Source organism: Xyrauchen texanus, chromosome 2, assembly GCF_025860055.1.
Source record: "Xyrauchen texanus isolate HMW12.3.18 chromosome 2, RBS_HiC_50CHRs, whole genome shotgun sequence".
NCBI classification, from domain to species: domain Eukaryota; kingdom Metazoa; phylum Chordata; class Actinopteri; order Cypriniformes; family Catostomidae; genus Xyrauchen; species Xyrauchen texanus.
This window is the reverse complement of record NC_068277.1, coordinates 35205223-35231032: the sequence shown is the minus strand read 5'-3', so window position 1 is coordinate 35231032 and position 25810 is coordinate 35205223. Positions and strand designations below refer to the sequence as shown.

Below are 25810 nucleotides of genomic sequence, written 5' to 3'. Positions count from 1 at the left end.
TTGCTGGTACTGCATACTTCTTGTTCTTCTTTGTCTTAGTGTTGTTCTGATATACAGTATATGGGAGTGATATCTATTGAAAGGTTTGAGAAGTTTGGAGACAGCATCATCTGTAACAGAACATTGTCTATTTAGCATGGTTATCATTCTACATGCTATGATAGCTTAGCATGGCAATCGCAGGTTAGCATGCTATATTTTGGGTTTTCTGTCTTCGGCTATAAGGCTATTTGATCACAATGCTACTCGTGGGGCAATGTTAGTTTAGCATGCTAATCGGTTAGCATGCTAATAAGTTAATGTGTGTAGTCCTGGAGATGTTGATATTGTGATTACTGAATGAAGGCGGGGATTTTCCCCAATCATTTGCATCTTTGTTGAAAAGTCACATGAACATAAAGTAGATCATGGTGCTTGGCTGTGATTCGTCGAAGCTAAGTTGTGGCTATGTGGTGCAGTGGATAGCTTAGTGAACTGTGGAATGGAAAGTTGTGGGTTCAAATCCAACCAGGGTCAATGTGATCTGTGCTTGCTCTGTGGGCTCTTTCAGTTGTGCTGTGGTTGTCTTGCTGGTGCTTGACCCCATAATTGCTGCTTGCAGCTATATTTTTTCTGAATTAATTACACACATTAATTTTGAAGGGTGCAGCACATGCAGATAATATATTTATTTAATTCAATCGCAGCCTTTTGCAATTTAATAATAACACCAAGGCATATAACAGTTTTAATTTGATTATTTGTGCATTCAAACATTCTTTTTAGTCCCAAATACGTCAAATTCCGAAACAATCCGTGTTTTATAGCTAAAGCTATTTTTATGACTGGATTCAGGGATTTCGACCGAGTGTTCCACATTGTGGAAATCCTAGGGCCCTACAAGTTGTAACCATGATATAAGCGGATTCGAATTGTTAATTTATTAGTAAAAATGTATTCACATCTCGAGGTGTAAAAGCCGCATCACAACGCTACCACCTCGGGTTGTGATCTCATGAGCAGAGAATTTACTGTACGTGTACTGTTCGTTCATGACAGTCAACTGTTGATGTTGACAATATGCAGCCACCGGCAGTCATAAAACACCTATCCTGAGTCACGTGTTTTTGAACATGTAAGAAAAACCATGTTAGCCATACAGTTTTTTTATACTTCCAGGACAAATAATTATTTACCAGGACATTTAGGTATTTTTCTCATTTTCCATGATTTTTCCATGACTGGAAAACTGCATTGCAAATTTCCAGGTTTTCCAGGATGTGTGGGAACCCTGTTATTCTGCCATTGTAATGTGTCATCTTGCAATCTCGTCACCCGAAGAATTAACTATATCCAATGAAATATTCCATTGAAACACACTTGTAATATCTTGTCTCTCTCCTGTTATCTCATCACTATGTGGCTAGTGACACCGTAGAACCAGGCTTCACTCGTTTTTTTCAGTCTTTTCAGACTTATCCATCAATGCTTTCAAAATTTGCTAAAAGATGGAGAATTTTCAGTTACCACAGCCTCTGGTATAATATGTATAACCAGATCTCAAAGCAAAGATGCATTTGACTGCAAGACGAAAATGCAATCAAGCTAAGAAATATCCAAATACTATCCGGATATGAAATGCATGTTATTTCAAGGTGTAAATGGGACCTTAGAGTTACCACATCACAGCTATTATGTCTATCTACTATTTAGTTATCTACTCTATACACAGTGAAATATACATACATACTCATGTCTGAGTATTCACTCACCTGTTGTACCAGTTGAAGAGCAGCCAATTGACCCCCTCCAGCTGGTAATCCCTGAGACAGTTGCCATTACAATACTCTCGCGATTGTGCCCGCTTCTTCCAGTGACTCGCAGGAGGACGCTCCTGAGACAGAGAGATTGAGTATGGAAAACTGAGCATTATGCCAAAAGTACTTGAGAAAAGAAGCCATGGAAATTGGTAGAACTGATCTAGATGAATAACCCTGCTGAAAGGACCAGCTTAGACCAGCAGGTTCTGGCTGGTTTATATTGGTTGTTGGTCTAGCTGTTCAAACAGCATGGCCTTTCTGGTGAAGCTAGTCAACCAAGGAAGTCTTGATGGTTAAGCTAGTCAGCACACCAGCATCCAGAACACAACATATGCTGGTCTTTTTCAGTAGGGAAAAGAGGAAAAAAAATGGAAGGAAAAAGAAAGAGCAAAAAAGATATGGTCTAACCACTCTGTTGGCGTCTGGTTTTACTGCCTGTAGCTGCTTGAACTCTTCAATCTTAGTCTGGTCTACATCTTCCCTCAGCTCCCACGTGCTATCCTCATATGGCAATGAGCACCACTTTACCAGGTAATACACAACCGGCTAAACACAAACACACAGACACACAAATTTACACAAAATGCACTGCCCTCATGAACAAATAGACAGTATCCCTCTAGGAGCTAGATAATCTCTGTACGTTGAATGCACTCAAAAAGCCACCGATACCTCTCTGGTGTCCTTTTCCTCACAGTACGAGACCTCTAGCACTCTGTCTACTTCAACATAGTCAGGATTAAATGGATCCTCCTCAATCTTAAACACACACATACACACAATTAATAAAGAATTTATGAATACAGATAAATTCTGTATTTGATGCAACTTTGATACTAGAGCTGACATATTTTTATTTTTGTACAGCTTGTACTCAACATTGTGTCACAGAATCTAGAGCTGGCATGGAGCCTGCTTAGACTCAGCTGTGTAAAGAAATTTACTTTATAGTGTAGTTACAAAGAAGCACATGCTCCCTTACATCAGCAAAGAAGTGTGCTTTCTGCGCCTGTTTTATCTTGAAGCGTTTGATTTTCTGCTGGATCCTCTTGTCTTTCACTAACTGTTGCTCCGTTGCCCACTCGCAATGAAGATACGAGCTAGAACACACACACACATATACTTACATAATTACTAAATGCTCCTTAGACACAAAAACACATTAACACGCACATTAAATTATACCAGCTCATCATCACATGCCTACTCAAAGGGTAAACTGCCCTCTGACCTTCTCTTAATTATTAGCAGTATGAAAAATTAGCAGTATGAAAAAGATGATCTTTTAAAGAACTATAGGAATAGTTCAATGGTTCTGTCATCATTTACTCACCCTGATATTGGTACAAACCAGGACATTTTGAAATACATTTGCAATTGATAGTGACTCACTATACAGCTTCAAAACGGAGGCAATTACCCTAAAAGAAGTCCATGCAACTTGTGCATCATTTTCCTAGTCTTTAAAAGGCATGCAAAATTTAGGTAAATTTTTCAGTGAATACCATGATGTCTGTTGTGCATTCATGAACGCTATGAGACAAACTCGTTAACAGTGAATGTTCACGCAAAAACGTACATTGTTTTTAGCACTAAATGCTACAGCTTTACCTGTGAATATGGGTTTAGACTGAAAAAGGGTAAGTAAATTTAGACAGCATTTTCATTTTTTATCATTCCTATATATTATTTTTACATATTCTTTTAAAGCTAACACAGCAAACTTCACATCTGAAAAACTATGCATTACTGACTTACTAGTTTTTGTATTTGACATAGTACTCCTCCATTTCCACCAACAATCCAGGTGAAACCTGTTGAACAAAGAATAAATATCAATAATTCAGGTAACACTACAATAAGGTTCGCTTAGTTAACATTAGTAAATGCTTTGGATATCATGGACTAACAATGAACAATATATTTTTTACATCATTTATTAATCTTGGTTAATGTTAATTTATGAAAATAAAATAGTTTCTTATTAGTTCACAATCTATTAACTAATGTTAAAATATAAACTTTTAACTTAAAAATGCATTCGCTTATGTTGAAATTAACATTAATTATTGTGATGATAAATAGGTGCTGTAAAAGTATTGTTCATTGTTCGTTTAAGTTAACTAATTTTGTTAATTAATGTTAACAAATACAACCTTAATGTAAAGTGTTATCATAATTCATTTACCCAGGATATCCGGTCAATATGGAAAGCAGAGCTTTGTTTTTAAAATGTTAGAAAATTAGATAAATCAGATAAATTATATCCATGTCCTGTATCTAGTAATTTCATAGTTTAATTCCTAATACAACTATCAACTGCATGAGATCAAAAGACTACCCAGAGAACCAGTCTAAATTACACAGAAAGAGTCAGAGATTGTTACCTCTTTTTTCACCACACGAGATGCCATGATTTTATCAACCACTGCAGCATCTTCCTCACTTGGGTTCTCCTATCACAAACATCAGAACATGTCTTTATAGATGTAACACACACACACACACACACACACACACACACACACACACACACACACACACACACACACACATTGCAATCTCTCTCTCTCTCTCTCTCTCTCTCTCTCTCTCTCTCTCTCTCTCATGAAAGGATGCATTGCTCTTGAATGACAGATTACTGCTAAATCATGACAGACGTATCCGTTTGATGTTCTTACCACAAAAAGTTGTACAGCAGGTGCTTTCTGAGCACTGGAGTTGCTCTTCTTGGCTTTGACGATAACCTTCATTTCTTCCTCAGACAGTCGAGCCTCCCCGTCATCCTCATACTTCTTTCTCTTGACCTTACGGTTAGAACGCCGCTTCTGTAAACACAAACAAGAATGCATGTTTACTTAGCTAAATGACAACCTTACCATACCGCCATGCAAATGCAAAACTCAGTAACTAGACTTTGTCGAAACTGAATTATGGATGAAAAGAACAGAGGTTTTCAAACCGGGGTATGGGTGGGGGATGGTGTACTTCACTATTCTCTTTAAATCTGCTTTTCACAATATGTATTGTCAAAAGGACTATTTAAATTTGTTTTATTTGAATTTAAAATGTTTCTCTTTAGGTTTAAACATCTTGCATAACTATAAGAAATAGAAAAAAGACACACTTCATGAAAAGTAAATATCTTCCATATAAAATTGTATTAATTAATTTAGCAATTTAGACAATGGCACTAATAAAAGCCAACTAATTAATTTTGCAAACATCATGTCTTTTTTATATCAATGTAACAAAGTTGAAATGGGAAAGGAGGCAGAGGTAACCAGCTGAACAATCAAAGTAATATTTGAATAGGAACTTAAACATAATACATAAGGCAGCTGCATGTGGCTCTCTCTCTCCAGAACTGCCGCATTCCGCAACACTTATCTCTCTCCTCGGCTGATTAGCCTTATTGGGGGCTGGGCGTGCGTAGTCACGGCCCTGCTCCACCCTCCTCCAAATCACACTCGTCCCTCCTTTGCCCCAGGCATGACGTATACCCTTTCCGTGGAGGGCTGGGCGTGCGTAGTCACGGCCCGGCCCCGCCCCGCCCTCCACCACATCACACTCCTCCCTCCTTTGCCCCAGGCATGACGTACACCTTTTCCACCTCCCCAGCCCTCTTGGGCTGGGGAGGTGGATGAGGGGAGGGAAAAACAAAACAAAAAAGGAGAGGGAAAGGGTAAGGCAGAGCGACAGTGAGAGAGAGAAAGAGAGGAGAGAGAAAAAATCTTGCTCGCCGGTTCCCAGACACGCCATTGCCTGGTCCTTGATCACTCCTCCACCCTCTGGCGGATGACAGCCGCTCCTCCCTGGACGGACCGGAGCAGTCCTCTGACCCCTGGCAGATGGAAGCCCCTCTGCGTTTTGGCGGCCGATAGGGAACTACGCCCCTGGCAGCGGCTCCACCACAAGCGAGCCTCTCCTCCCCTCGCTGATAGAATCCGTTCTGCCACCTCCGGGCGGTCGGCAGCAATTACTCCATCCACCGGCGGATGGCCATGGCTTCTCCTTTGGCTGGATGGCAGTGACGAGGACTCCATAACAGTGCATCCCCTCTCCTTACTGGGCTTCGGCACCAATGTAACAAGGTTTAAATGAGAAAGGAGGAGATGGAAGCCGGCTGAACAATCAAAGTAATATTTTAATAGGAACTTAAACAAAAAGACACAAAACATAAATGCACACATGGCAGCTGCATGTGGCTCTCTCTCTCCAGAACTGCCGTATTCTACTTCACTTATCGCTCTCCTCAACTGATTAGCCTGATTGGGGGCCGGGCGCGCGTAGTCACAGGAGGCCCCACCCTCCTCCTCATCAAAGTCACGTTTACAAAATCACGGGTCCCTCGCAAGGGATTCATCATATTTGGGGGTCCTTGGCATCAAAAAGTTTGAAAAGCCCTGTCTTAGACAATGATCTGTCCTGTGAAAGATGGGTTTAACTCAACTATGCTCAAATTTAGCGAAGACTACTATGTAGACGTTACTGTGTTTTGCCTTTGTAGGGCAGCATAGATGTCTATTGTTTTTATATAAAGCTAAGATTACAGTAGTCTAAACCTAAGCCAATTCCATAACCTTACCCCTAAAGGAAAAGGCATTTTTAGTGACTGTTCACACGGAATACACTTTTCAGTTTCCCTCACAGGAGCACTGCATTATTTAGACACTGTCAAAAAAAAAAACACCTCAACAAACCTCCATTATGTTCTATTTGAGGCACTGCATCTAGCTTTATTTAGTGCAGTATGCATTCGGTGTGAACACCCCCATAGAAAAATAAAACAAAACAGTAATTGCTTTATTTATGAGTTGGTTTTCCAATTGAAGAGGTATTCCTGAATATCCACCAAGGGAGGTTTAGTCAGATTTTGTTCACTTTTGGGGATTTTTCATAGTGACAGCACTGTATGAGTAATGGACAGTAAGGTCTCAGAGAAAAACAGGATTCCAGAAAGGTGCAGCATTGAGAAACTACATTATGTGTGGTAAAAGGTGTGAATGAATGTCTGTTTACATGGTTTAGTTAATACGACTAAATAAATAACCAATGTTGTGTGACTAAGAGAAGAGGAGAATCCCTGCTCAAGAACAAGTTTATTTGTCACTCTGCAAATCAGAGATGCCAGAGCAGCAGGGAGTGAGTATAAATGAGTAAAGAGCAGAGTGTGTGTGTGTGTGCCTGTCCTCCCAAGTATGACATGACCTAAATGTCTATGAGTTCAAGTAAATGGAGAAGATCAGAATATCTCAGGATGACCAAATAAAGAGCCACCCACTCTGCCAAGAGACGCCAGTGTTTCCTAGAATGCATCAGTGGCACATGGCTGAGGATTTAATTCTGAACGGCTAACTGAGTCATCAAAAGCAAACTGCTTTAATTAACACAAGGGGGTTTTGAAGAAGATAATTATATCTGGAAGGGTGCAGAGGGGTATCATGGTTGGGGAGAATGAGAGGTTAGTAATGTTTCTGAATAAAGAGTGGGAATTCATTCTTTGTACATTGGTCATCTTATTATCTCTTTCAAAAACATCCAGCACCAAGAATATCCAAGAATATCACTATGCATAGATGTTTATTCAAAACAAAGCTCACCGAATTAATGTCTTTAGATGATCGTCGAGGTGGCCTGTCATAGTCAGAGAGTTCCTCTGAGGACTCTGTCTTCTTTCGCTTCTTCTTTCCAAACTTTATAACGATTTTCCTGTCAAGTGGAGAACACAGAAACTTGTTTTAAAAAATTAAATGCTGCAAATATTGTACAAAGTTGAGATGATGACATGTATAGTTATTTCTTTTTTTCACCAGTCCTTGCAAAATATGTTTTGTAATTAATTACTATTTTTTGTTAAGGACTTTCCAAAAAGAGACACTTCTTATCATAGGGAAATGACTGGCAACAGACACAATCAACAAATTAAAAATGATATTTTGACACTCTTGAAGGGCACCGTGGGAAGAGAACGCCATCTGTTGGGGCACTACAAATGAAACGGTGTAACAGAATACAATGAAGTTCCTTTCCATAGGCCACTAGCAAGGAATTCCATCAGAAAGTAATTTTGGAGTGAATTGCAGTAATTAGAATTACGTGTTACTGTGTGGCAATTCCTTGCGATTCACACATTTCGATACCTGAGCTAATTTACTTAAAAAAATCCCTTACACATTTTCATGCTTCATGCAGAGGTCGACCAATATAGGTTTTTTAATGGCCGATATCCAGAGAGCAGGGTTACAGATAGGCAGATTTAATACAGATATATCACACAATCTAATATAATAGTAAATGACAAACATAAATTGGCAAAAAAAAAAAGTTTATTTACCATAATAAAAACTTTCACACCAAACTTTTCAAAACTATTTGTACATACAGTGAATATGACACTTACTCATAGCGCATGTAAAGTTATTTTACTTTAAAGTTGCTCTATCGCTCTTGTGCGAATCCAGTGAAAGCAGCAATCTACTGACCGCTTCTAGTTTACTCAGCCCGGATTGTCTGCTTGGAGTGTCATGGACTGACCCTCGTGCAACATTTGTGAGTCAGAGGGACACAGTTTTGATACAAGATATTATAAAACTCACTTAAGATTAGCCTAGGTGTGCTCCACATGAATAAAACTGATTTGTGCAAGTTTCGTGAGGTTTGTGAATTAAATCTGTTTAAACAAGATATCTGCATATTATGAAGATACATCTGTGGCAAAACTCGAGGGTAGATTTGAAGTTGAGACAAATAGTCACAAGTTTGTAAATGATGTTGTAGCATCTGAATCAATCAGACACACAATTATTCATTATTTATTGAATAATCCAACAGACATCTCAAAGACTGTAACAAGTCCATGTAGGCCCAAGCAGACTCCATTATGTCTGTTCCCCCACTGATCATTATCAGCCTTTACACTGTCTTTGCTGAGACTAATCCAGCAACTAGTATAGATCAGTGACATTCCAAGTGGGGGAGGGTAGCAACATGCTTTTCTTCATTAATTTATAGACAAATTGTTCTATACATTAACATGTATATCCCCAGGACATTGTGTGTATAGATCATGACTGTCTTGTATAGTGTCTTTTGTACTGTATACTGTTTTATGCATGCCTTATGACAGAACCACTAGATAATGTAAAATTATTGGTATCATGCTGCCTATCAAATTAATCCATGTGTTATGCCCTGCACATTGGTGTATATAACCTCCTGATAGCATGCATTGTATGCTTGCTATATTAATAAGAGCATAAAGGGACACAAACTGCCAGCTTACCCCAAACATGCAAATAAGTCAGCTTCCAAACAAAGGAACTTTTCCCACTGGAAAATTGCACCTTTCTCATTGGTCAAGCCAAACTCGAGAGGAGTGACCTCCCTCAGGAGTTAAAAGGCACTATTGGAGTGACCTCTCTCTCTTCTTCCTCTTTTTCCCTCTCTGCTCCTGGTTGCTGGTAGTGTGGGACCAGGAACACCCGGTCCGACCACAAGGTCACAGGCCGGCAGGCCTCAACACATCAAGCCATGTGGAACATCCTTGACCATAACAGTCAAACTAACACCGCAAGTTCATCATCATTTCTTCATTCAACGCAACTTCAACACCATCGACTCAAGGAACCATCAAGACTTTCTCCTGAGACTGCATTCAGGCGCTCTCTCAACAGCCAAGGCATTGCAAGTATCGTACAATTAACTAACTAAACAGAGGTTTAGTACTGTATAAGCTATGAACCCCTTTGTTAACAAAAGTGCTTTGAAGTAAGAAACTGATGGTTCTTTCAGATGGTTATATGACTCTTTTCATAGCTTCATTACCCTGTTCTGTTCTGGTTTCAATCACTTTCACTTTTCCATTCCCCGTGTATGCGTGATTTGTGTGTATGTTTGTGTTTTAGATTAGTTTTGTGTTCGTAATTTAGTTAAATAAAGCTTTTGTGTACATTCTTGCGAGTTGATTCTGGTCTGCTTGTAAATCAACATTAGTTTAACAATTCGATAACAGCTACATGCTAAGAAAGAGCTATTTTTGTGTGGCCATGAAAAATACACTTTCTGAGAGTTGAAAGACGATAAATAAGAGTGTTCGCTGGGCGAACAGATAAATTGATTGTACTATTAGTTCAGCTACATCAAGTTAATTCTATTAACTGATCCAAATATTTATAATTATTCATAATAAGTTATGATTCATTATTCATATTTCCCTTTTAAAGATAATTTGACTGTGGTATATTTTGATAAATAATCTCATCCCTGTTTTTAAAAGATTTCGCTTCAAAGCTGTACCTAAATGTGTAATATTATTATCAATAAGCCATGAGAATAATATTACTCCAATAAGAGAATTAATCATAATTATCTTATTAAAGTTAATTCCTTACAATAGAAATTGTGAGCAGATACAACGAGACAAATAATCTAGTTATTTGTCATTTATGTTATTTAATTCCTAGCTCACATAGACTACCAAAGTCGCTACAACGTTCATATAAATACAACGACAGAAACAAACTTGTATTACATATTTACAATTGTACTTTAAAACTGTTGAGAAGAACGAGTAAGAGCGAGAATAAAACAACATCATGAGCTCATATGGCTCTGTTGTGGCTCGGATATGCGGGACCGTTTAAATGAAGACTATGATGCACACCGGTCTAATACAGTGATAAAACACGATGGCACTAACAACAAAAACAACTGTGATTGGTAATTTACATGTCTCAGATGGGTCCTTCACATGCAAGTCGGCTATTCTCAGTGCCGTCGCAGCTTGAGAAACTAATCGGCCAAAATTAGGAAAATTCCCAATATCGGACGATTTATCTGCCTCAGCAAAGAAACAATTTTAATTAAATTAAGACACATAAAGGCAATATGTGATGTAAGTTTTATATGCCACAACAATGTATATCATCAAGGTACATACTATGAAGTACATTTACATTTATTAATTTGGCAGTTACTTTTATCCAAAGCGACTTACAAAAGAGGAAAACATAAGCGAATCATCTTAAGGAGACAGTTGTACGAAAAGTGCCATACTACAAAGTTTCACTAACATCAGAATAGTATACAAAACAGATTTAAATGCAACAAGAATTTTTTTTTTTTTTTTAGTGACCGATTAAGTGCTTTTGGAAAAGATGTGTTTTTAGCCGTTTTTTGAAGATAGAGAGTGAGTTAGCTTCACGGATTGAGTTGGGAAGGTCATTCCACCACCTTGGTATGGTGAAACTGAAAGACCGGGAAAGTGTTTTGGTGCCTCTTTGTTTTGGTACGACAAGGCGACGTTCCTTAGCCGACGTAACGTAATTCATAACAGTGCCAAGTGTATCAAAAGTGAATGTGTGAGACAGTAATGCCCTATACAGAGCAAGTGAAGTGAGAGTAGGGTTGCAACGGTATAAGATTTTCACGGTATGATAACCGTCTCAGAAAATATCACGGTATACGGTATTACACAATTACTATTATTAGTGAAAACAGAAGGGTTATTTATTTATTTATTTTTGAGCACACACTTTATTATTATTGAAACTTGAAACCATTTATTTTATTAAAGTATGTCTTACACTTTTAAGAATGATGCGGCGTCCACTCTTGGTACATATGTGTAAAAAAGTCTCCCTTTTTAAAATAAATAAATAGAAAAAATAAGAAAGCTAACAGAATTATAATAAACAGAATTATAAACATGATAAAAAATAGCATGTAACAATATCATGTTATATAACTAAAGCATGTTAGTTTACATGTTATCATAGTATGTTAAATGAACTACTAAATGAAAAATAACATTAGTTGTGTGAGCTTTTAAAGTAATGTCCTATGATAATTAATAATAAACAGATACTGACAGCACAGCCAGACTGCTCTTGTCTGTACCTTTAACTCAGTGGTTCTCAACTGGTTTTTCTTCAGGACAGATTTTACATTGGAAATCAAGTGTCGACCTGCCATAGATTAAACATAACCTGTATTTAATGTATACTGGGTTGCATTTCCTTTTATGTTGCATAGTTTTCTTCATGGTTTTCCAGGACAAGGACATGCATCAAGTGTCATTATTTTTGTTAATGATGTCAACAAATTAAATCTACAGGAAGTTTTCTCTCCCCCTTTTAAAAAGACGAGCATATTTACTTATATGAGCCCATTATTATCCCGTTTGTTACCTAATATTACATATTTATACACATATTACACAGAAGGAAAGGCTCCTTATTACCATGGTTAGGTCAGTGTGCTAGTCTTAAATAATAGTAATAACAATAATACATTAATGTATATATGAAAAATAAATACTAGCTGAAACACATCTTGAAACTTTAAGTAAAACTGCCACTGTTGGTGGCCACATTGTATTGCTTTTGAGATTGATTTGGTTTTTGTATCTTTTAAGCCCAGAAATAATTTTCTGAAGTGTATTTGTGACTAGTGATACTATTCTGCAATTGACTTAAGTATTATATTGCTCTACAAAGATAGATACTTTTCTATCAGGCATTAAAAAACTGAATAAAGGCAGAGATTATAAATGTATTTTGCCATCTCTACTTCCCTGTTAATTTATTATTCAGTTTTAATAATTAAAAAGTAAAACATTTATAGAACTTTTAATGTTTGTCGCAAAGTGGGAGAGTTTACTTATTTTTTCTCTAAAACTTTACCCGTTTACATGCTAAAAGAGTCATGATGCGGGTCTCCTCGATGGATTGACTTTCAGCACACAACATACAGGTGCAAATGGACTTACATAAAAAATACATTTACATATTCGTCTCTGGCTTGCTTTTGCTCGCGTGTCAATGATGCCGAGATCTACTTTTATATTTAATTTAATGACTGAGAAGGTTTACCTTACAAAATTAGTAGCACCAAACATCACAAGCAGCCTCAAGAATGGACACAGAGTAGCCGTGCAACACTTTTCCTTGAGCAGAATACTGCCCTGCAAAAGCAAAAGACCTTAACTCACTAGAGTGTGAAACTGAGAAAAATGACTTTAAAGTTTCTGTTTTGTCCAGACAAAAGTATTATAGGTAGGACTCCCAAAATTTCACAACTAGTTGCTATACAGAAGAAATGTTTGTATGCAAAAAATCTTGAGCTCAAAATTGACCTTAGACCCTTGTTTGGCAGTTATTGTACTCTGCCTTTGTATCATGTGCCAAAAATCAGGAGTCATGCAAAGGCAAAAGGCCGTAACTGACATATAATCAATATTTACTTGCTGTTCACCATACTTACATCCATTATAAGAACACCTAACCAAGGTCTAGTCATCATGGTATTTGTTTTAAATTATATAGAAGACCTTTGGTTGTTCCTATTTAGTGCTATAATGATCAGGATAGTGCGGCAACACTAACACCGTTAAACAGTATAACAGATAAGTTACTTTGCAGTACAGTATGTACAGTATGAATAAATACAATACATATTTTCACAATAAAGATAATTTAATTATAATTGAATACAAAGGTATATGTATTTAAATGCAAGATATAGAGTAATAATTAATTAAACATTAGACCAATACATTAGAGATTAGAGACTGCTCATTCCAAGTTTTTTACTGCGCCCAAATAAAATCTTACTGAAAGCTCATTTTTTGAGATATCAACCTAAAATTTGGAACACAACTTGTCCATAGGTATATATGACAAAGCATTCTTGAAATACAACCATTTAAGTTTGGATAGCGATTTTCATGTCTATGCGAAAAAAGGGGGAGGGGTGACAGTTAAAGGGTTAAAGGTTAAGGGCCACCAAACTGCTCAAGATGCTCAGTCAACGAACTTGACTTGGATTACTACTTTTTAATTCTGAGATAATATAGACAGAGTATACCGAAAAAAAGTTGGAATTACTTTTGCTATTTAGGTTAGCCTACTTTGTACGGACGTTAGCGATAACCAGCTGTAAAATCTGACGTGAACACCTGCAAGAAGGAAATATGGCTCAAACACGTATGGATTATTGTGGATACAGCAGATGACGTGCATTGCTATGGATTATATCTTCTATGGATTATATCGATTGCATGGAAAGGTAGGATGCCTCTGTATTTAATATTTGTTTTCAGCATCTGATGTGAGGCGAGTGTCAGCGTCAACGTTAGTGCAAATTTACGTGACACCGATTAAATTTAGCTAGCTCCGGGCTGTCACTGACATTGACAGATCTGAACCATCGCTTTATCACATCGCTATCACAGAGTAATAATACAAACAAGCAGTCGGCAGTCTACACTTTATTTCAAAGATGTGTCGTGTGTATGTTACGCGGTTTGGTGACAATAAAAGAGCGGTAATCTTTGACAGTATGACAAAGCCAAAGTACAGTAACATCACAGCGGCACCGTAACATCTCTCTTGATGCCAGGCGAAACAAAGTCAGAACACCTTAAACTCAAATTCAGCGTGCCGGAACAAACTGTTACGGCGTTCTGCTGTGGTTTCTCGTATGGTTTTGGATGTTACGGTTGTCATAGCCCTTTAATTTTTCGTTAAAACAATCAAATTGACTCACGATATTTATTCACATGATAAAGGAGGTCTTGAATACCCCAAAAATGACATTAACTCATTTTTGACCAAACATGATGTTACGGCGTTTTGCCTTTGTAGGGCAGAATATTGCTCTACAGATCGCTAAATTTGTTCAAAGGAGAAAGCGAGACGTGCATGGTTGCCGGGTTGCGCAAAATAAGTATAACATTAGGCGGAATATTTCCAATTTGCGCAAGTATAAATCACAAACTGGGGGTGTTGCATCTTTTATCTGGCAACCCTGAGCATGTTAAACGCTTGTGGAGACGGGTCCCAATGCAAGTTAACTGAAATATCCAATGAAAAATAAAATCACTTTTACGATTGTAACGCATGAGCAACGAGGCAGACGAGGAGATGCGGATCCAAACGCAGTTTAAACTTTATTTAATTAACAAAACAGGTAAGCACAAAGGAACAACCCACAATGGGGAAATCAAACATAAAAAACTGCTAACTAAACACGATGTAAACAAACAGAGGACTCGGGAAGGAAACACACACCAGGCTGACATCAAACAATGAACCAATAAAACCCAGATACAAAACATGGAGCGAAAACAGGATGTGACAAAACTAGGAACTGAACAGGAATTTTCAAAATAAAAGTACACAAAAGAACAAAGGACAACAATGAACATGACAACGATAAATGAGCCATGGACCACATTAAACCATGTGGAGGGCCTGACCAAGCCCACAGGCCGTATGTTTCCCATGTCTGCTTTAGCTGTTCGCAAGATTATCATTAAATCTACGTTGGCAGTCCTAAATAGGCTATGACTTGGGCGGCCGCTGAAATATCTTCAATGGGAGAACCATGGCATTGCTCTTTCCCTGCTGTCCGTGACCCAATCTGAATAGACCAGTTGAGAAACACTGCTTTTACTCACAGACACACACTCATGTCAGACCCCCTCGCCTTGCTTCTCTCTGACATTTTCTCTGCTGCGTGTGAGATTCTCCGTCCGGTTGCATTTTTTTCTCAATACCGTAGATAAGCAAATGTACATGGTATGATAACCGTCAATTTTCAAACCGTGGTATACCGTGAAACCGGTATACCGCTGCAACCCTAAGTGAGAGAGAGCAGGGCACAGTGTTATTTTCAAATGGTATGCACTGTAGTTTCTCACCGAGCCCTGCCAACACACCTAATTCATGTGTTCATGAAACAAGTGCAGATTTTTTTCCCTCAAGAAGTCACACACACAATAAATTCCTCAGAAATGTTCCAAAGAACTTGAAAAGACATTATGTCATATGGTCACAAAATAAAACCAGACACCACAAACAAAGACTGACATCATAACTTACTTCAATCTCTCAACTCTGTCTGTAAATGTAATTTAATGGAGCCACACCTTCATCGCACATGAAAATAGAGTGAAGTGATTACACAGAAGGCATCTAAGAAAAAAAAAATCTCTTTTTCAATATCTTCTCCAGTGTCAGGCAGTGTCCCCAGTGTCTGTAAAGCCCTGCTGAATGATCGGGGAAATGACTGTCAAAAAGGACATCTGCTGTGTCAATACAAACACAAACCCTCACTCACTATTTCATTCTCTCTCATTCTGGGTCCTCCTCTTTGGATGATGTTACACTTCACTTGTCTCCAAGACAACGTGACTTCCTGGTTGCCTAGCGACCTGATCAGAGAGAGAAGCTGGTGGCGTGGGTGGAAGCAGTAACGTTGTATTCTGTGAGTAACACACAAGCTCCACTCTTCACACACCACAGCAGCTGTGAAATGAGACTGAGAGCTGGTCTTTACGAAGCTCCTGTGTGTGTATGGACAGAGCTGGACAGAGCTAACCAATTAAAACGTGTGTGATAAGCGATTTTATCACCCTGAACATCATTCTTTTCCTCACTGTTTCAATCGAGAGGCCCGTAAATAAACACACACAGTCCAAATATAAATCGTATATAAACACAAACACAGAGTACATGTGGCAAGATAAAATATGTGAACATTTAGAATTAGCTAGTTTTCTGCATTAAATGGATATAAAATGAGATCTCATCTTCATCAAAGTCACAATTATAGAAAAATAACATTTTGTTTAAGCTATCAACACGCAAATAATTATAATCTTTAATGTCTTTATTGAACACATCCCATTAAACACTCACAGTACTGTGTAAAAAGTAAGATAATTATTTTAACTAGGATTTAATATCTGGTCGATCCTTCTTTGGCTGCAATAACCTCAATTAAGCATTTCCCACTTTTCTATGGTAAACTGTTTGTATCTCTTTAATTTTCTTCATAAACGTCAGCTAGTGTCACATCATTCTTACATTGCAATTTAAATCATGCATTATATTACAATTCCTAAAAGCCAACTGGCCAGTATGGCCAACGTTTTTGTTCCTTGAAGCTGAAGAAAGAATTGAAGAAATTTAAATTGCTGTACTTTGTCACACAAAAAAATTAGCATACTGAGGTTATGTAACTATCATTATAAAATGGATAGTTCCAGTCATGATAAAGCACAGCTCTGACCTCTTCATGGAACTTCTATTTGTATCACTTTGCAGCACCCATTGCTGACATCTTGTTGCCTAGCAACGTTCTGCTTACTGCCAGGGACTACATTTTCTGGCGGAAGGATGGCATTCAATGATTATTCTTACAAAATATAACATTTTAAAGAACATTTGTGTCCTTAATATTTTTATTATGTGACGAGTGACCGTCTTATAAAAGCAATAGGACACTTGAGGCTGTGCAATATTGTGAATATAGTTCAGGATGAAGAACGTTGTTAGGCACGACGGAAAGTGGATATTTATTCACAATATAGCACAGCCTCTCATGAACTATTGTTTAAATAAAATCAACTCACAAACAATAAGAACTTCTGTATCAAGTTTCTACAACATGTTCTAGAATAATGCAACAGTAATTATAGTCATTTATTTTTCCTATAGTTTCTACTGTTTGCTTTATTACTGGGTGGTTTGAAAAGGTATTACAAATACAGATATAGGAATGTGTGTGTGTGTAAGCATGTGTGTGTCTGTGTGTGTGTTTGTCTCCTATTTTGTTTCTGATTCAGCAATGCAAGTGCACCATCATTTTAAAGGCTACAGATGAATCAGAGACAAGACACTTACAAGCACACTCATTAGATGAGAGAGGAAGATTTCAGCAGTAGAGAGAGAAGGCTGCATTGATATTTCAGGGTTGTAACCTAGACTACATATATGCACACACACTTATTGGTTTCCCTAAAAGGTCTTACAAATACATGAATGTACAAATATACACACACCATCCTTCTATGTTTAAACCATCATTGTGGCTAAAAATCCACAAGTACAGAAAACGTCATCCTCAAACATCACAGCATAACCAATAATTAGACAAATATTAAACACAGACTAAATGGAGGACATGAACTCTGATTCCATTAAATATCTCTCTTTAAACATCTGTATCTCTCTCTATCAAACTCTCAGGACGTGCATGACAGTCTCTCTATCTCTCTCTCTCTCTCTCTGTGTGTGTCCACGTGATACTCTTGAGATCACATGGTCTGGTCTAATTGCAGATGTTGGCTATGGCGTGCTGTTTTGTGTAAAGCGGGTCAGTAGGTTTCTGGCTTTGCCCTCCATAACAGGCTCAAAGACACCAATCCTGATTATGGAAGCAAGATCTAACACCCATCTCTGCAACCATGGCCCAACACTCCAAACTAATCTGGGAAAAGTTAAACAGATCCTCCAAACAGAATCTATCCTCAGATCACATAACCTAAATGACACACTATAAACTATGCACTTACACTATACACTCAGCCAAGTAGTGCATGAATTTTCAAAGTGTAGTATCATCCCAAATGGAACACTTCAATTGTTTTTTTTTTACAACACGGAAGCATTCTGTGTTTTTCATTTTCAGTATAAACATGTTACTCGCACTTCTTACGGTGAATAGTGCAGAAATGTGCGATTTGTGACGCATCAATACTCTGCCAGTCCATAATGCCTAATGTTGATGGTCTTTTTAAGGATTTTCCAGATTTATTTACCATGAAATCCAGACATAGTTTAAGTGTATTGGGTAAGCATGGAACATTCTTTCACCACAGACCTCCAGAATGATTGAAACCTACAACATTGGGAAGGAATGTTCTGAAAGGACTTTTTCAGCTTTTTAAAATCAAGTATTAAAATTGAATAGTAATCAAGCTCTACTTGTATGGGGTTATTTTTGTTTCATATTAACATACAAATGGAAAGAAATATACAAATAAAATGTTGGTTCAGAAATAAATTGAATCAGATCCAAATTTATATGTAAGGAGTTTCACAAATACGAAAAGAATTCACAAATAAATAAAATGAGATTTGCAAATAAAAAAAAATATTTACAAATAAATTTTTTAACTCACAAACACAACTCTGTCCAGCATTCATTTGTGAATCCTGTGCATTTATTTGTGGATCGTGTGCATTTATTTGTGGATCGCTTCCTGTGCATTTGCGGACTGCTACACGCATTTGTCGATTTTGAAACAAATCTAACATCAAGATGTGCTCACAAATTTACAAATAGTTGGACTCCACCCATTGTCTACTCAAGCAATCAGATAACGGCCACATTATTCGGACCAATCGTAGCACATTCTATCTTCAACCAATCACGCCTCATTTTACTATCAGGGTGGGACCAGAGTCACAGCTGTCATGAGCATGGAATAAAGCACATACAGATAAGCTCCAAGGCTGCAAACTTTTAAAGAAACTGACACCATCAGAGGAATACTGTGACTTAAGGTTCGTATAATTTTCTCTCGGTTATAAACACAAGTAGTGACTTGACAGCTGAAAATTGGGCATTTGTAAAGTGTCCTGATCATTAGCTTTATAGATAACCTGGCTGACTGTATGAGTCTGCTATTTTCATTTTAACCCAGTTTCTTGACTGAAATGTGTCATCATTATATTCTTTCTACCTCGACAATTACCTTAAACATTCCACAGTGCTCGAGATGTGACATTTTCAATGTCTGAGATAAAATTTAAGCTATGAAATGGACTGGCAGTCTTGTGGCCTTAAAGTTCAAAAAGTTCACAAGAGCTTAGGGTGTCCCATTTGTCATTTTATGATTAAGAAGATCAGTGCTTATGAGTGCCCCCCTTGCACCCCTGACATCCTCTTTTTTGAAGTTCACACCAGTCTACTATTCAACAGTCCATTCAACATATTTTCTTGATTATAGTGGATGGGATATTTTGGGTGGAGAAAAAAATAAGGTGGGAAAGAAGATATTTAAGTGCGAATTAAATACTGATTGCAATAGTTGTGTATTTGTGGCAATGAAATTTAACCAGCAGATCACTTATTTTTTTATTGCGTGTATAGTAACACAACATTTGGTGTGATATTTAAGATTGGTTAAAAAGTTACATTTTTTTATGCTTTATTGTGAATGTTGCTTGGAATTATTTAATAAAAAAAGTGTATTTTGTTCTTCTAATTAATAAAGTTAATAAGCTAAGTGAAGTATTTATGACTGTCCAAAAGCATGCTTTATAAACTATACTTCATAGGGATGCACCGAAATTTCGGCTGCCAAAAATTTTCGGCCGAAAATGGCACTTTCGGTTTTCGGCCGAAAGAGAAAAAAAGGCAGAAAATATGAGCCGAAAATATGTACCTCCTCGCCCCGCCCCTCAGTGCTCTGATTTCACTCTGGATCGATCTAGCCCTTATCACGGCGCTACCAAACAAAGGCCGATCATGTCAGCGGTGTGGAAATTCTTCAAAGTTTCTGATAAGGACATCACATTTGCGATCTGCAGTGTTTGTTCAGCAGAACTTTCAAGATATATATACACAGAGTACAGCAAGAGATTCTACAGGAAAGCGCCCCGATCCACAGCAGTGCCACAACTAGCGCAGCTACACCACAACTTGAGGCGTATCTAGCTGAACTATGCCAGAAGCGACAATCCCCTTGACTTCGGGCGCATAAACAAAGACCGCTTTCCTTTGCTTGCGCGGATTGCGCACAGGTATTTATCTGCCCAAGCACAGAGAGTGAGAGACTGTTCAGTGCAGCATCTCATGTTCTTGATGAGCTTTCTGACAGGAGAGACTGTCAGAAAGTTTAGCAACTTTTGTTCTTGAAGAGAAACCTGTCACTTGTAGTTAAATAGAAAGCGGTCCAAATTGATGTGTATAGCAATTACATTACACTTGTTCTTCACTTGAGGATACATCTGTCGTTTACTGTTGCCTTTGGATTTAGTTCAATTACTGCTGTTTTGCACTGTTGTTTTGCACAACCATTTTCACTTAAAGTGTACATACGTTTACATAAACAGAATAGAGCACTGATCTATATATATAATTATATATTATAGTTATATATAGATCAGTTTTCTAAAACTTTACATTATTTGGATAATTGTTAATAAAATCTGTAAAATTAGATTTTTACAGAACTGAATGAAGAATAATATTTAATAATGTTTTAATATATTTTTTGTCCAGTTTTGGTGTTACTTTCAATAAATGTGTGATTTATTTTATTGGTTTGTAGTTTTTCAATTCAGATTCATTAAATTCATGAAATTAATGAAAAAGTATAATGTTAATACAATTGTACACAAAACAATTAAATAGGTAAAAAAAAAAAAGAAGTACATTTCGGTTTCGGTTTTCAGCCAAGTGCATCCTGGATTTTCGGTTTCGGCCCAGAATTTTCATTTCGGTGCATCCCTACTGATGGACCACCCATGATCGCCCCATGGATCTGCCTTAGCTTCCATCAGCAAACTGTAGACTAGGAGTAGAATCACAAGGGCTGAAGGCAGCATTGGGGACAGCGTTTAAATGTCTTACTGACGTAGACATGTAATGATGTGCACACATGTCACACAGGCATCTTTGACTGGTGCATAGCGTCTTTTGCATGCATGGCATGCAGGGTCCGAAATAAACGCCCGCCAAGCGCAAAAAGCAGGTACATTTTCTAGTTGGTCAATTGATCAATAAATTCTTAAAACTTTTAACAAATGAAACTATAACTTTTCAACAGGTCATTATTGCAGTACAACAGCTGTCTTATTAGTGATATTTTGATTAATTATTATTATTATTACAGCGAATATTAAATTTTACTAAACAGTTGTAATATATTTTTATTACATTTCTTTAATTTCAGGCATCTAGTATTTTGAATAGTGCTTTTATTATGACGTATTTGTATTTATGTTGTATTGCTCTGGGAAGATCTCGGTTTCTTGAGGAAAGTTTATAATAATATTGGTGAACATAGACTAAATTGTAGCATAATGTGAAATGTGGCATTATGGTATTGTTTTTGTACTTTTGTCTATTGTCAAGCTCCAAATAAAGACAATTACATAAAAGGAAATATTTGCAAATATTTAATTGACTGACAGTATTACCCCCCCCCCCAAAAAAGACATTATAATATTTTTATTTGGAACATAAGCCAATTTTTCTTGATTTTCCCAAAAGAAAATTACTATATTGTGATATATATTGTTATCTTGATATAAAATTACTCACATTGTGATATAAGATTTAGCTCATATCACCCATCCCTAGCTGCAATTGGTATTTCACCCACCACTTAGCGCAGAGTGCTGCCATTTTAAAAAGAACGTAATTAACCGTTCTTTTATTTTGTTCTAACCGGTAACCGTTTGGAATGGAGACTGCGGAACTTTTGAACCGGAACAAACCGAAATGAAAAACATTTTGTTTTTAGTCCCATGCTTACAGTATTGTTTATTTGTCTCTCATGTCTGTAAAACCCACTTGTAAAATTCAATAAATAATAATAAAAAGATTTTTAAAAAATTATAAAATGGTAACAAATCTAACTGGATGGTAAATATTTTCATCTACCAGCCACCTTGGCTGGTGGGCTAAAAAGTTAATTTCGGACCCTTATGGCATGTCGAGTAAAAAAAAAATCAACTCTCAATCTCAAATTCATAAGCATTGCAGGATTTCATTTAATTGTAGTGATTTGTATTGTGACAACACCACTAGTTACAATGCAATGCTCAATCCTCAATCTGATTCTTCTGAGCCAGAGCAGGATGAACGTAGGCCTAGCACATAATGTTGTCAACAAAGTAACACCAGGAGACATATACAACAGTATCCTGTTTACAATACTTGCACTGCAAAATAAGCTCAATAAAACGTTGTCAAACCAGACAGGTAACCACTCTCAAGTACAGAACTTTAAAGGGAGGAGACCTCTCAGCCTATAGCTTACATTCAATTCAATATGCATTGAAAAGTCTCTCTCATTTCAAAACAAGCATATAAAAAAAGCAAAGAAATCATTCAGTGAGCCACTGATTCTGAATATACACATTCTGTTTGTCTTGCCATTACTGCTGAAGTATTTGGGTCAGTCAGATTGCTAATCCATTAAGCACTATGAACAATTCACAGAAGGAATTCAGCACACTGCTTTTACAAGCTCAGTGGGAATGCTAAACATTATCATCCAATCTTCGCAATCTTAGCAATGGACCACAGGTGAGTGTGTAGCCTTCATAGAAAAAAAAGCAGCATCTAGTCTGAACATAAAATGAGCTGGATGAGCTAAGCAACATGGTAGCACAAACTTTGCAATGGCCTTCACATATTGCATATGACCTAGAAAGCTCATGTGATGTTCTTCAATTCAGTCCTATATTATTAACACAGATCAGATGACATCATGATGTCAATAAGCTCTGCATGTTCGGTCCAGCCTTATGATCTATTAAAACTCTCAAGAAGGGGCTGTCTGTGTTACATATCTGGTACTATCATTAAACGTGACATGGATGGGAGAACTGCAGATTCTGTTTAGCTCTTGTTTGTTCCTTCATCATGATTGTGTGAGTTTGGCCTAATTTTTCATTCACCTCACAGATAATTGTGATTGTTGTGATTGTTGATTTCTCACAGAGAAACCAAACTAACTCTAAATCAAGTTAATCTCCAAGATCTCAGCCTACTTCTAGTTATATAAAAAATGCCTTTCTGCTTGTATAGTTTTGTGAATTATATGGCCCGTAAAGTATGTTAGTCCTCAGGACCACAAACCTCAAGACTTCCAGAGAAATTTTTTAAATGCTTGCTTATAATCAATCTGTCTGTCTCTATCTGGTAATGTCTGTATAACCGAACTTAAAACTTTTTAAACCTTTAAACAAGGCTTTTTAAAGTTTGTCTTCACAAACTTTACCTATCTACTTGAAGGATAAACTGATATTGCTGTTATTATTGGTATTGCATAAAATATCGGGGTTCTCACAAACAGCACTGAGATGAGTGACCGATGAGAGATTGAGAGCATGCAAGATCACTCAAATGTTTTTTATCGCTCCACACACCATCTACCTGTTGTGACTTACGTTACATAAAGTATAATCAAATTTGTATTAGCATCTTACATTGCATCTTTAAGAGAGCAAACGCTCACCTAATTTAGACCAATACACAAAAAACACTTTTAAGACAACAACTTAAGTTGTTAAACACATGCAGGTGAAGTTTTATCCATGAACTTGGGAGAACTGAAGAAATAAGCAGAGTTCACAAGTACTGTATAATTAGCACTGCACTTTATTAATCTATAATCTCACACTGGACTGTCAATATATTCTCCTCAATACAACTACTTATATATATTTCATATACTCCCACTTATTGTATATTGTGTATTCTATATTGTGTGTATTGTTTACTGTGCATTGTATATAATTATTGTGTTGTGTAAGTATGTGTACATTTGATATGTAAATTGTTGTTGTGTAAGTATGTTGTTTATTGTAATTGGTATATGTCTCGTCACTGTCATGACTGCTATGTTGCTCAGAACTGCACACAAGAATTTCACCTACTGTTGCACTTGTGTACATGGTAGTGTGACAATAAAGTGATTTGATTTGATTTGATTTGATTACTCAGCCAGATAATGACAGAAACGTCCATAACACTCTCCCTCACAGCTCGCTAACAAACAAACCAAACAAATTAAATGTCACCAGCATCCACCAGCTTGGGGAGAATGTCAAAGTGGTCTTACCCAATTTGAGCCTTTTGTTTGGGCTTGGAGGACGACACAATCCGGGCATTCTTGGACCTCTTATTCTTGCCTTTGGACTTAGAAGCACCTGCCCTGTGACGATGTTGTGACGATGAAGATGGGAAGCTGTCGGGACTCATGACACGTGGGATATTTCTCTCTCCTCTTTCTCTTGCTTTAGCGATGGCCTCAGAGATTATTCGATTGGCCTTCAGTTGTTTATCTTCTGAGATGGATGCCTCCATCTGCTGCTGCTGCTGTTGCTTCTGAACCGGTTTCTCTGACACGGATACATATGAGGACGATGAAGAGGAAGAAGAGGAGCTACTCTTCACTGGTGGGCTGAGCACCCGTGCCTGACTGTTGGGACCATTAGTGTTCTTTGGAGGCTACAACAAGAGAAGGAAAAAGCTATTACTACCAAAACCTCAACAGAGTTTACAGAGGCATCTATCTCTACATGTGGATGAACATCAATTGGACAGCTGCTGCAATTATCGGTGTCATCCACAGAGCCTGCTTCATCTGGAGCTGTACAAAGGACTGTATAGAAAGCCAAATGATATGCTTCTGTTTCAGGATTTAAAAATTGTATATGGTAAGTTTGTGTTGAACAAAACACTCATTAAGATACGAATGAGAGCGCCATTGGACATGAAACAGAACTATGAGCTGAATTAAATTAATCTCCACAAGCCATGACCCATAAAACTTGGACTGTAGCGGATGTTGGTTTCTTATTAAGGAGGACAAAGTCTGTAAATAAAGTAAAGGAGCAGTCTGCCATTTTGTCAACTTCAACCAAACAGCCTCAGTCTTGACTGGCTTATTTTCAGATTAGATAAAAAAAAAAATTGGGCTTTTTTTATTTTTTTTTATCAGTCCGCCTGGAAATAAAAGCTGCTCCACCATCAGGCCGAATGGTTTTGAGCACAGTAGAGAATGGTAACAGTAGCATTTACACTTTAGCACGGTTCGGCACGGCACAAATATAAACCGTTCTCGGCCTGGAATTCTCTGCACTTTTATATAACCGTACTCAACCATGCTGGTTGAAGGGCTTTAGTACATGGGGACTCATGATTGTCAATCTGCCAATGCAAAGGTAACTTATAGCTCTTTTAGTTGTTTGTAGCTTGCCAAGTTTGCTCATATTTCAAAATTGGATTTAAAGCAAAAATGTATTTGAAAATCAGACAAAGAGAAAGGTACAAGACTGTGTACTTAACATCTTTCATGAGTGCATGAGTTACAATCCCAAATGACATCATCTAATTAAAATGTATGGAAAAATCTAAAATGATTTAATATTGTTGACAATAGCTGCAGACACAATATATTTTAATTTTATTTTAAA

General features: G+C 37.3%; 1 protein-coding gene across 4 annotated transcripts in view; it reads right to left on the bottom strand.

The window, feature by feature from the left end:
• Positions 1 to 25810, bottom strand: part of LOC127618344 (chromodomain-helicase-DNA-binding protein 9-like) — a 101885-nt gene that overhangs the window by 39279 nt on the left and 36796 nt on the right. For all 4 annotated transcript variants that reach the window (XM_052090710.1, XM_052090727.1, XM_052090718.1 and 1 more), the window contains exons 2-10: positions 24454 to 24842; positions 7403 to 7511; positions 4481 to 4627; positions 4187 to 4255; positions 3558 to 3613; positions 2782 to 2899; positions 2472 to 2558; positions 2208 to 2345; positions 1752 to 1873 (exon numbers count right to left, since the gene is read on the bottom strand). In XM_052090710.1, coding sequence (XP_051946670.1) covers positions 1752 to 1873; positions 2208 to 2345; positions 2472 to 2558; positions 2782 to 2899; positions 3558 to 3613; positions 4187 to 4255; positions 4481 to 4627; positions 7403 to 7511; positions 24454 to 24842 — 1235 coding nt within the window. The remainder of the gene's footprint in view (positions 1 to 1751; positions 1874 to 2207; positions 2346 to 2471; positions 2559 to 2781; positions 2900 to 3557; positions 3614 to 4186; positions 4256 to 4480; positions 4628 to 7402; positions 7512 to 24453; positions 24843 to 25810) is intronic.